Below are 12,913 nucleotides of genomic sequence, written 5' to 3'. Positions count from 1 at the left end.
CAATTGAGATATCGCTTCTCTCTTTTCTGCATTTTAGATTCATACTCTTGGATTGAATCTTGTGTTGGTGATGGACAGTCCACAAATGGCTCCAGTCATTTCTGTATTGGAGATATACATCTTTGTTTGACATATATTCCTTTGAAAATTGCATTTCTGTAATTGTGATGGAAAGACTTGAACTTAACATTTCTTAACATGAACCTCATTCTGAGCTGAATGTTAAGAGACAGTTACTCCAAGAGGCTTTTATTTTGAAAGGGTGGGACTGGGTGGGCGAGAGAGGGGAGAGGAGACATAATCATAATGTTTGACACACATACACTGAGGTTATTAAATGACAGGCTTCATCACAAGCATTCCAGTTAGAATTCACACTGCGGGGCTTTCATTTTGAAAGGGTGGGGCTGGGTGGGTGAGAGAAGGGGAGAGGAGACAGAAACTAATGTTTGACACACACATTGACAGAGAGACAGAGAGAGACAGACAGACAGACAGACAGACAGACAGACAGACAGACAGGAGGTCTAACAATGCCTTTGACTGAATATTTCCAAGTCATTTGTGTGTGTGTGTGTGTGTGTGTGTGTGTGTGTGTGTGTGTGTGTGTGTGTGTGTGTGTAAGTGTGTGTGTAAGTGTGTAGATAGAGACAGACTGACAGACAGAGAGAGTGTGTGTGTGTAACTGGTTGCCATGGTGAGGATGCACCTGGTGTTAGAGGCAGACTGATTAAGAAACGTTACAGTAAACAGTAATTTTGAACAAAACTTCTGCCTCCTTTTAACAAAAAGCAGGAGTTAGAGTGCCAAAATATGCTATCATGAGAAAGATACGACTCTGCCGAACGCTCTAATGTGTGTTTTATGTTTGTGGTGTTAAGAATGTGAGCTCCAGAGCAATAAACAAAACTAGTATCATCTGTTCTCTTTGACAAATTAGTGGTCAGATTTAACATGGAGTCCATTAGAGCACTTGGTTGGAGTTCATGTCGCTCTGCGGCTCTTTGAGTCAAATGTGTTAGTCCGTTGGATTCCATAGACACTTGGCTGCGACCAGCACAACATTTCCAAACTTTTTGGCCAAAAATCGTGTATAAAGAGTTAAAATTGTGGGACCTGGAGCAATTTGTTTGGAAAAATCACAGGATATTTTGCTGCTCCGCTCCACTCTGACAGTTATGTCCTCACTCTTGCGCTCAGCATTCCGTGCAATACACACCCATTATAAAATCTGAAACGGACCCAAAGTTTTCCTGAAACGTAAATGTTGACTTAATGAAAACTCTGCTCGCTATCAAAATGTCCATTTGGCTCAATAAAGTCCAGCGTTTTGTCTACATTTTAAACTTCAATACATTGTTCTACGTTAATGTATGGCTGGTCAATATGGGCACAAAGTTAAGTGTTTTTTTTAGCTCTCTTCACGCCAAAACCCCATTCAAGTGAATGGAGAAATTTAGCTCAGTTTTTCGCCATTTTCAGGAAAACCGCTGTGCAAATCTCTCTAAAAAATAGATAGCACACGATTCCTAATCAGACCACACATTTTGATGTATTTTTTGCGCAGGTGTTTGCAAAGCTGTATGAGGAGAACCGCGGCAAACTTTTGTACTTTCGCCCGGAAGAATATGATTAAGGCCGATGGATTATAGTCAGTGTGCTTTGGCACAGGCAGTTTTACTGCCTTTGTGCTACAAAGCTACAACGAATTATTTCCTTTAACTCCAAAGAATGTTCAGTTACATTTTCTCCACTGATGTGAGCTTTCCAATCATCTTTTCACAGAGTTGATCAGAGAGAGACTCACCAAAAAGTTACAGGTTTTGGCGATAGACTGGTCTTTGGCTCCCCTATCATGACGTTGTTCTTGTAGGGGTTCAGGAGACAACGCCTGCATGGCGGGATGCCTTTGTCAGTGCATCTGCCAAGCCTAAAGGCAGGCGGGAAGAGACCCTCCCACTGTGGTCCGTGCACACTCTACAAGCAGGGAGTGTCGAGGACATATGTATATATAAGTATGGCTCTACCCAGTTCAGTTTCATCTGGGGCCCCTCCTTCTCCACTGTGGCAGTCCAGGTTGTAAAGAAGTAGGTGGGCTGTGGCGACTAACCTGTAACCGGTCAGGATGAGTGTGGTTGCGTTGAAAACAGCTTGATTATCCCTTACATACATTTCTTACTGCACATACTACCCTTCTCCAACAATATTCCACGATTCTCCTTTCCCTTGATGTTCCATGGTTCCTCATTCAAAGAATTCTCTCAGGAGTTTACTAAATTGTATTTAACTCCTCCACTACATTCTACCTACATTCAGACTACCTTTAAACACAAACAGAACTGTTACAACAGCCTGCTGCACTCTATCAGACTACATATCCAGCAATGAGTCAGTACTTTGGGAGACACACCTCAGTGTTACATGTGAACCAACAACAATCATCAGAGGAGGTGTGACAAAGCTCCACCCTCACCTGACTCACCTGAGACAAAGCAGGAAACAGTTTGTCTTTCTTCCTCGCTAAAGAGACACGCAGACTGAAAACAGACGATCAGATTCACCTTCAGAACAAACTAACAACTTCATCTGAGAGAGTTCAGCTACAGGAGAGAAAAGAGGAAAACTACAACACTGCTGCTTCAACCTGCTGATGCTCCACACACTGAATGTGAGTTTGACTGAAAACAGTGAAGTTAGTAGAGGAGGGAGGGGAGCCATGACTGATGTACTTTCTGTGTTTTCAGCTTCGCTCAGAGACAAAATGTCTTCCAGATCAGAGAAGGAGCTCTGCTGTCCGGTCTGTCATGAAGTCTTTAGAGATCCTGTTCTTCTGTCATGTAGCCACAGCTTCTGTAAAGACTGTCTGAAGAGCTGGTGGAGAGAGAAACCAACTCAGGAGTGTCCAGTTTGTAAGAGAAGATCTTCAAGGGAAGATCCACCTTGTAACCTGGTGTTAAAGAACCTGTGTGAGTCCTTCTTACTGGAGAGAGATCAGAGAGCTTCAGAGACTCTCTGCAGTCTGCACTCTGAGAAACTCAAACTCTTCTGTCTGGACCATCAGCAGCCAGTGTGTGTCGTCTGCAGAGATTCAGAGAAACACAGCGACCACAGATTCAGACCCATCGATGAAGCTGCTCGACAACACAAGAAGAACCTTCAGGAAACTCTGGAGCCCTTAAAGGAGAAGTTAAAGGTTTTTGAAGAAGTTAAAGTGAAGTCTGATCAAACAGCAGAACACATGAAGGTCCAGGCCCGACGCACAGAGAGGCAGATTAAGGAACAGTTTAAGAAGCTTCACCAGTTTCTAGAGGAGGAAGAGGAGGCCAGGATGGCTGCACTGAGGGAGGAAGAGGAGCAGAAGAGTCAGATGATGAAGGAGAAGATGGAGGCTCTGAGCAGAGAGATAACAGCTCTTTCAGACACAGTCAGAGCCACAGAGGACGAGCTGAGAGCTGAAGACGTCTCATTCCTGAACAACTACAAGGCTGCAGTGGAAAAAGTCCAGCAGCGCCCCCTGCTGGAGGATCCACAGCTGCTCTCAGGAGCTCTGATAGATGAGGCCAAACACCTGGGCAACCTGACCTACAACATCTGGAACAAGATGAAGGACATGGTCTCCTACACTCCTGTGATTCTGGACCCAAACACTGCAGATCCAAGACTCATCCTGTCTGAAGATCTGACCAGCGTGAGACGAGGAGAGAGACAGAAGCTTCCTGATAATCCAGAGAGGATTGATAAATACTGGTCTGTTCTGGGCTCTGAGGGATTTAACTCAGGGACTCACAGCTGGGATGTCCAGGTTGGAGACAGTGCAGTCTGGAGACTGGGTGTGTCAGCAGAGTCTGTCCAGAGGAAGGGAGGCATACAGTCTGGATTATGGAGAATAAGGTTCTATAAAGATAAATACTCAGCATGGTCACCACCAGGTCCACTCACTGATCTCTTAGTGCAGAAGAAGCTCCAGAGGATCAGAGTGAATCTGGACTGGAACAGAGGAAAGCTGTCGTTCTCTGATCCTGATACTAACACACACATACACACCTTCACACACACTTTCACTGAGAAGATGTTTCCATACATTTGGACTGATGATAAACTGAATATATTACCAATGAAGGTGTGTGTGACAGTGGAACAGAGCAGTTAGAGATAAAGATCATAAATATATTCATGATGTTCCTCCGCTCCATTCTCATCAATGTGATGTATCAGGAACGTCTGGAGGGAACTTCTTCAACTTTGACACAAACATCCACTTGGACTCAACAATGAACTGATTATAATGTGAAGCCAAAAATCACTTTGACTTCTCAAAAAAAGTCAATAATTCATCTAATTATTTATTATAATTTCACACAAATGATGAAGTGATGACATTTTGAACAGACATGTTTGTAAACTGTAACTTGACTGGTTGGTGGAGGGATACAGCCCTGAGTTGGCTAACCCTAACCTTTCAGGTGGGCATCTCTAATTTAAGGTGGACGTCTCTGTTTTAAGGTGGACATCTCTGTTTTAAGGTGGACGTCTCAGACTAAATGTAATTTTAGTGTTTTGATAACAGGATCTTTCTCTTTCTCTCTTCATAAAACAAATATAAATATCAGAGAACAAGTGAAATGACTCTAGATATGAAAAGGTCGACAACAGAAAAACAAAAAAGTAAATTGTCACAAATAAATAGGTAATAAAAAATGTTCAATCTTAAGTGTTTTAAAACTCTAAGTAACATCTATGTGTTTCATCACTTTTGGATCTCTTTTATTAAAGTTATATTTCTGTTTTCTCCAGAATGAATCATATCAAACATTTCAATCACAAAACTGCAACTTATTGTCACTTTACTGCATAACTGTGTTGATCTTTAAAATCTTAAACTTCAGCAGGTAAACTTTAGTCTGGAGGTCTTTTTAAATGTAATGTATTATGAGGAGAGGACTTTTCATCTGATGCTGTAGCGCCCTCTGCTGATCAAAGTGTGTTCAACTGAACAGGATTTAAATATCTGAGTCATGAATGTTACCATCTGAATAATTCAAGTTCATGAAAGATTCTCCCGAAAATACGACTTTTTAATTTTATTTCATAATTCCTCAGAATTACTTTTATTCATAATGTTTATTTTCACAACCGGCTGCACCGGTGATGATTCAGGGTGGAGTTTGGTACGAAGAAAACCGTTCCTGCATGAAACTATCATCACAATAATGTCTGTGGATTATCTTCAGTAACCGGGTCATGATTTCTGGAGAGAGACGGTGATGTTGACTTTTTCAAATGTTTTGGAGCTTTGAGCGCCACAAGCCGAGTGCCATACAGTCCCATCATATTTAAGAGAAGGCAGACATCTGTAGGGCCGATATCTCCAACACTCAGCAAGTCACAGAACAATGTAGACTGATGAATATCACTACACCGGTAAAAGGATGTACTTTTGATTTTGGGGTGAACTGTTCCTTAAGAAAAAGTAGTAATACCACAGAGTAGAAATACTCTGCTACAAGATAACATCCTGCATTGAAAGTACAAAACTGTTAGCATCAAAATATACTGAAAGTCCCAAAAGTATACTCACTATGTAGAATAGTCCATTTCAGAATCATATATGTCAGGGTTAACGTCCGTTGAGGAATCCATTGTCTCTGCAACGTTGATTTAATCACTAATATTGGACACCTTAAAAGGCATTATCCCGGTTATACCGTGTTCATTTGCCAAAGATAAAAAAAATCAAATCATTAACAAAGGTCTTAACAATCATGACAGTCCCATCAGGCTCTCATGCAATACAAATGTATTTTACTGCTCCAGTAGATGAGACAAATCTTTTGTACTACTTACGAACCCTTTGGCTCAGCTACGAGCTAGAAAGCTAACGTTATGCTAGCAGGATTCAAAGTCAGGAACATTTCTTAAGGTTGAGAAGTAGTCAATGTCAAGATGTTCTCTAAATCCTGATTAGCTTAATGCTAACATTTTGCTATGAAAGATTCAAAGTCAGTAACAAATAGTAAATATAATTTGTCTGTTTAACAATAAGACAAGCTAGCTATCCAGCCTTTGTCATTGTCTCCAACTCAACATCACAACACTAGTATAATAATGAATTTAGGACAGTGAACTACTCAGTAGGTGGACATTATCAGGAAGTAATGGACAGCCTGCAGCCAATCAGAATCGAGTATTCACCCAGACATGGTATAACGTTTTGTTTTTTTCAAATTATGAATTATCGATGCATTTTAGTTGCAGCTGGTAAAGGTGAAGCTCATTTGAATTACTTTCTATAATGCTGGGCAGCTTGTGAAAGAAACATTTCTACAAGTTAAACTAAATGTTGTTGAAAGAGAAAGCTTGTGTTTGAAGTCAGTTCATACATGAGATGGGTTTTGTCACGGTCCTGGGTTCTGTTTAGTTGGTTTCCTGTTTTATTTTGAATTTCCCTGCCTCTTGTGTCCCGTGTTCACTTCACTTCCTGCCTTTGAATGTTTTCCCGTCTGTGTGATTGTCTGCCCCGCCCCTGACACCAACCAAACCAGGAAATGTTCTTTATTCCATTAGTTATTCCATGTGACCCATTCCTTGTGATCCCTTACATACATTATTTCTTACTGCACATACTACCCTTCTCCAACAATATTTCACGTTACTCCTTTCCCTTGATGTTCCATGGTTCCTCATTCAAAGAATTCTCTCAGGAGTTTACTAAAATGTATTTAACTCCTCCACTACATTCTACCTACGTTCAGACTACCTTTAAACACAAACAGAACTGGTACAACAGCCTGCTGCACTCCTTCAGACCACATATCCATCAATGAATCAGTACTTTGGAATGAGACACACCTCAGTGTTACATGTGAAGCATCAACAATCATCAGAGGAGGTGTGACAAAGCTCCACCCTCACCTGACTCACCTGAGACAAAGCAGGAAACAGTTTGTCTTTCTTCCTCACTAAAGAGACACGCAGACTGAAAACAGACGATCAGATTCACCTTCAGAACAAACTAACAACTTCATCTGAGAGAGTTCAGCTACAGGAGAGAAAAGAGGAAAACTACAACACTGCTGCTTCAACCTGCTGACGCTCCACACACTGAATGTGAGTTTGACTAAAAACAGAGAAGTTAGTAGAGGAGGGAGGGGAGCCATGACTGATGTACTTTCTGTGTTTTCAGCTTCACTCAGAGACAAAATGGCTTCCAGATCAGAGGAGGATCTCTGCTGTCCGGTCTGTCATGAAGTCTTTAGAGATCCTGTTCTTCTGTCATGTAGCCACAGCTTCTGTAAAGACTGTCTGAAGAGCTGGTGGAGAGAGAAGCAAACTCAGGAGTGTCCGGTTTGTAAGAGAAGATCTTCAAAGTCAGAACCACCTTGTAACCTGGTGTTAAAGAACCTGTGTGAGTCCTTCTTACTGGAGAGAGATCAGAGAGCTTCAGAGCCTCTCTGCAGTCTGCACTCTGAGAAACTCAAACTCTTCTGTCTGGACCATCAGCAGCCAGTGTGTGTCGTCTGCAGAGATTCAGAAAAACACAGCGACCACAGATTCAGACCCATCGATGAAGCTGCTCCACAACACAAGAAGAACCTTCAGGAAACTCTGGAGCCCTTAAAGGAGAAGTTAAAGGTTTTTGAACGAGTTAAAGTGAAGTCTGATCAAACAGCAGAACACATGAAGGTCCAGGCCCGACGCACAGAGAGGCAGATTAAGGAGCAGTTTAAGAAGCTTCACCAGTTTCTAGAGGAGGAAGAGGAGGCCAGGATGGCTGCACTGAGGGAGGAAGAGGAGCAGAAGAGTCAGATGATGAAGGAGAAGATGGAGGCTCTGAGCAGAGAGATAGCAGCTCTTTCAGACACAGTCAGAGCCACAGAGGACGAGCTGAGAGCTGAAGACGTCTCATTCCTGAACAACTACAAGGCTGCAGTGGAAAGAGTCCAGCAGCGCCCCCTGCTGGAGGATCCACAGCTGCTCTCAGGAGCTCTGATAGACGAGGCCAAACACCTGGGCAACCTGACCTACAACATCTGGAACAAGATGAAGGACATGGTCTCCTACACTCCTGTGATTCTGGACCCAAACACTGCTCATCCAGAACTCATCCTGTCTGAAGATCTGACCAGTGTGAGACGAGGAGAGAGACAGAAGCTTCCTGATAATCCAGAGAGGTTTGATAACTACTGGTCTGTTCTGGGCTCTGAGGGATTTAACTCAGGGACTCACAGCTGGGATGTCCAGGTTGGAGACAGTACAGTCTGGAGACTGGGTGTGTTAGCAGAGTCTGTCCAGAGGAAGGGATTCATACAGTCTGGATTATGGAGAATAGGGTTCTATGAAGATAAATACTCAGCATGGTCACCATCAGGTCCATCCACTGATCTCTTAGTGCAGAAGAAGCTCCAGAGGATCAGAGTGAATCTGGACTGGAACAGAGGAAAGCTGTCGTTCTCTGATCCTGATACTAACACACACATACACACCTTCACACACACTTTCACTGAGAGGATGTTTCCATTAATTTACACTGTTGATAAACTGAATATATTACCAATGAAGGTGTGTGTGACAATGGAACAGAGCAGTTAGAGATAAAGATCATAAATATATTCATGATGTTTATTTCTTAAAATGAAAAAGTCACTGAATGTTGAGCTGCACATGTCCTCCTGCTGTTTATTATTTCAGTTATTGTTTATCATTGAGTTTGACAATCAGCTTTTATACATAAGGAACTTTTCCCAAAGTCAGTAACAAACAGTGACTAATTTGACGGCCTGTTTGACATCAAGACTATTATTATATATTATACATTACAAAATATTGACTGGCAGATTTAACCAGAACTACTCAGCAGGTGTCCATTATCAGGAAGTAATGGACACCATGCAGCCAATCAGAATGGAGTATTCACCCAGACCGTGGTATGAATTGTTTTATTGTAATATGATTATTGATTCTTAATGTTGCAGCTGGTGACGCTCATTTGAAGTACTTTCTATATTTCCGGGCCGCTTGTGAAAGAAACATTTCCACAACCTAAACTAAATGTTGCTGACAGAGAAAGCTTGTGTTTGAAGCAGATCAGTTCACAGATAAGTTGGGTTCTCACTTTGAATCTTGCGTCTTGTATTTGGACAGTGTAGCGGGACAACTGTGGCAGTGATGACCAGCAGCCTTGAGACACAAACTCATTTTAATGAGGCATCTCTGCCTGTAGATGGCGCTCCGCTCTTACCTTCACAGCTGCATGCATAATATATTATATATTTATATATTGGCAAATTAAACCAGCATTTATTGAAATGTATTTGATGTGTTGTGCATGAAGAAGCAGATATAATCATCCATTAAACGCTTGAGCAGATCAATTCAGTGTCTTTGTCCCTTTTCTCAGTCTGTTGTAACGTTGCAGGTCAAGGATGTCTGGAATCTGAAAAAGTCAAACTTAATAAAAATGTTTACTTATCAAATCAGGTTTGCAGGTTGTACACTAGTACTCGTAATCCACACACCAGTATTCACTGCAGTACTTGAAGAAGTAGACGTGAACTCAAGCAGCACCATTGATGCTTTATTAACTGCAGTATAGAGCCATAGTATGAGCTGTACCTCTAGTATTAGTAGTAGTAGTAGTAGTAGTACTACAATGGCATTAAAGCAGTAGGATTAGTAGTGGTGGTATACTTTATGTTAACTGTAAATGTACACTTAAAAGTATAGCAACAGTTTATTAATAAGATAAAACTTTATTAATCCCGATTAAAGATTACAACAGAAAATAAGAAAAATATAAACGTATATGATCAATAGAATAAAATAAAAATGATCCTGACACAAAATAGAACACAGTAGCAACAACAGAGAGGTAAATAAATAAAGTAAAAAAGTAAAATAAAACAAGAACAACGATGAAATACAAGAGTAAAACTGTAACGTGTGTCAGAAGTGATACTAAAACCAAGGTGGTGGTAATTACCTCTTAATGAAGCGTCCAACAATGAAGCCCGTCTTCCTCTTGAACCCCTGGAGAGTCATTCAATATCCGTGTGTTCAACAGCAGAGCTGCAGCCTCGGACCCCTCAGACCCCGAGCGCCAAGACGTCGACCGCAGCCAGTCCTGCGTAACTCAAGCCCCGAAGTTGGCCACAACAGATCCATCATCATTTACGCCCCTGCTGAGCGCCGTTTTGTCCCCCCCCCCCAACAGCCTGCTAAAGGTCAGAGCATATAAGAGACTGTTTAGTGGGAGTATGAAAGGCCGGCCTTCACGGCCAACGCAGCAGCAGAGCGGGAGGCTGGTGAGGAAATGAGCGTGAAACGAACGTCGCGTTGAAATCAAAGGCAGGGGAGATGAATGAGACCTGGGACCTGGACCGGGAGCAAGAGAGACATAGATGGAGGGATGGATGGAGGGATGGATGGATGGAGGGATGGATGGAGGAGTAATTATTAGTGATTGAGCAGCTCCCCCCCCCCCCCCCCCCTTCGTGTGTTTCATTAGCAGTAAGGCATGTTTCACACACAATCTCTTCTCTGTTGGGCCGTGCCAGAGCCCCCCCCCCCCCCCCCGGTTTATTTGACCATCTGAAATCTTAACAGTTAATACCTGTATATTTCCAGCATAATATTGTCTCTGGCAGAGATCGACAGAAAATGTATCCCCCGTGAAAATAAACGGGGCCGCAGTCACATGCCAGGTAACAGAAAGGCCATGTGCTGAAGGGGAAGATAGGGAGGGGGGGGGGGGGGGGGGGTCAGACAGGTGAGGGTGAAGAAGAAGAAGAAGAAGAAGAAGAAGAAGAAGAAGGTTTAAGGGTTAAGAAGAAGCAGTGAGGATGACAAAGACAGAAACGGTTGCACACAGTGGTGTGTATTAGCCGTGCTAGCGTTGTAGCTCTTTAGCCTCGTTTACGCTCAAATGTTGCACGGATTTGAACAGAATTTCCCCAAAATCTGCAGATGAGAATGCATAGGATGAGTTCACCGGTCGATGGAGACAAGCAGCCGGTGGAGGGAATTAATTCTCCGCTGCGGAAGAGGAAGAGGACAAAGCGAGAGGAGGATGAAGAGCTGAAATGACGGAGAACGTTTCTGTTTGTTTCATGTGTGAGGAAGGCTACAGTCATCGCTACACACATCTGATGTTTTCAGCTCTTCTTGTACGTCATCGTTTAGCAATTAAGTCCGGTTCCATTGCACAACAGCTTCCCGCCTTTTTATCGCGATATTTCCTGGTTGTTTATTTAAGGCCAAGAAATTTGGATTTTGAGACTGGCTGTTTGCTCCTGCTTACAGTCTTTATGCTAAGCTAAGCTAACCCCCCCGAAAAATGTTGAAACTCCTCCTTTCTAATGACCAACCTCAGCCTTCTTTACTCAAGCAGAAAGTAGCCGCGTGCTTCACCACAGTTGCCCTCACTTATCCTCTGTGAAAACACAGAAACACCTGCGCTCACGCTGTGATTCTTCCTCATCATGTTACCGAGCTCCGCCTGCCTGCAGCCGTTTCCACATCCACACATTTCCACCGTGCGTCAAAGGAAAAGGAAGGCGGAGGCTGTGGAAGGTGATAGGCTACAATCATCACCACCGCCATCATCACCATCATCATGAAACACACACACACACACACACACACACACAGGGACATGTTTACACACAGCGTTTATCAGGAGCCAGAGTGGGTTTTTCTTTTGCTTCTTTTCCCCCCGGGCTGGCAGGCTTCAGGGAGGAGGAGAGCTGAAAGTCAACATTTCCAGGGTGAAGCTAAATGACGGAGCCGCAGCCGCTCAAACCACAGGCGCGTTAAGCAAACACCTGTGGCTCAGGTGGAAAAGCAAGGCCTCTCTGGCCCGAGAGAAGGAGCTCTTTCTCTCAGGATCAAGCCTCTCAGCATATGGACACTTGACACTTCCGGGCGGCTCACGACCGAAAGCTGTCATTTGAATGCAGGATGTCGGGACGAGTCTTTCAACCCTCTGATGTCTGTAAACAGGAACCGAAAAACAAAGTGGGACGAAAAAAATGGACTGAAACGCAGTCGTGTTGAGCACCAATAAAGTGCTTTTAAAAGGAGCGTGCACTTTTGTTCCGGCTTGAAACACGAATAATTAATCTGGAAACAAAGAAACCTGTGAATTACATTTTAAGGGAATTTTGTCTTTTGGTCACGTTTGCTTTTGGCGGATCACATATAAGTCCATGGAAGTCCCTGTGAGAGGTCGGGATGATTGACGGGTCAATTGTCATGACCATGTCGTGTTTTACTAAAACTATCCGAGCAGGTTTGCTGCCTAAACCTAAAGAAGTATATTTGTACTTTCTATTTTTGTTTTCTTTCGATTTACATTTTCAAAAGTCTTTTAAATTGTAACCGGAGAAAATAAGGTTTCAATGTAATTGAGAATGCAGTTTGGTTGTTGGGAGCATCGTTTTGTAGGAGACAGGGTTGGACATTTGTTGACATTCATGGTCCCCAGAGGATGAATCAGAATGTTTTCGTCGACCACTTGACCGTCCCTTACTTGCACTCTAATGACTCAGTCTTCATAGAGATCAACAGTGACCGCCCACCTTTTGAGCGGTGAATTCCCCATTCATTCACTCCATTGACGTTTCAGAAAGTCCTTCTTTAAAGAGTTTGGAACCGAGCCGACCAACGACGAGATGAATCGTGATCATAAAACCTTTGATTCAAAAGTACAAGACTGTTGGTTTGTGAAGGAACAGCGTCATTTTTTTTGGCGTTAGACCACAAAGGCGTCCATCGAACAGTTGGAGGAGTTCTTGTTCATGCTGGTTTTACAGTCAAATCACGTTTTCTGTGTATTCACAATAAGACGGAACCGTCCTACTCAACAGTACAGAAGGTGACGAAACTAAATATTTAGTTCAGCCTTGTTGACGTCATT

The 12,913-nt window shown here is 42.8% G+C and overlaps 2 protein-coding genes across 2 annotated transcripts; both read left to right on the top strand.

The window, feature by feature from the left end:
- Nucleotides 1-2,537: 2,537 nt before the first annotated feature.
- LOC137880650 (nuclear factor 7, ovary-like) lies at nt 2,538-4,604 on the top strand. Its single transcript, XM_068722134.1, has 2 exons — nt 2,538-2,668; nt 2,745-4,604. Exon 2 carries the CDS (start codon nt 2,762-2,764, stop codon nt 4,148-4,150), a length of 1,389 nt encoding a protein of 462 aa, XP_068578235.1. The 5' UTR covers nt 2,538-2,668; nt 2,745-2,761; the 3' UTR covers nt 4,151-4,604.
- Nucleotides 4,605-6,940: 2,336 nt separating this feature from the next.
- On the top strand, nt 6,941-9,328 carry LOC137880703 (nuclear factor 7, ovary-like). Its single transcript, XM_068722211.1, has 2 exons — nt 6,941-7,107; nt 7,184-9,328. The coding sequence occupies exon 2, from the start codon at nt 7,201-7,203 to the stop codon at nt 8,587-8,589; it is 1,389 nt and encodes a 462-aa protein (XP_068578312.1). The 5' UTR covers nt 6,941-7,107; nt 7,184-7,200; the 3' UTR covers nt 8,590-9,328.
- Nucleotides 9,329-12,913: the final 3,585 nt, after the last annotated feature.

Source organism: Cebidichthys violaceus, unplaced genomic scaffold (assembly GCF_023349555.1).
Source record: "Cebidichthys violaceus isolate CVI_PGR_0920_01 unplaced genomic scaffold, fCebVio1.0.p SCAF_29, whole genome shotgun sequence".
NCBI lineage: Eukaryota > Metazoa > Chordata > Actinopteri > Perciformes > Stichaeidae > Cebidichthys > Cebidichthys violaceus.
This window is presented reverse-complemented; position numbering and strand designations above follow the sequence as displayed.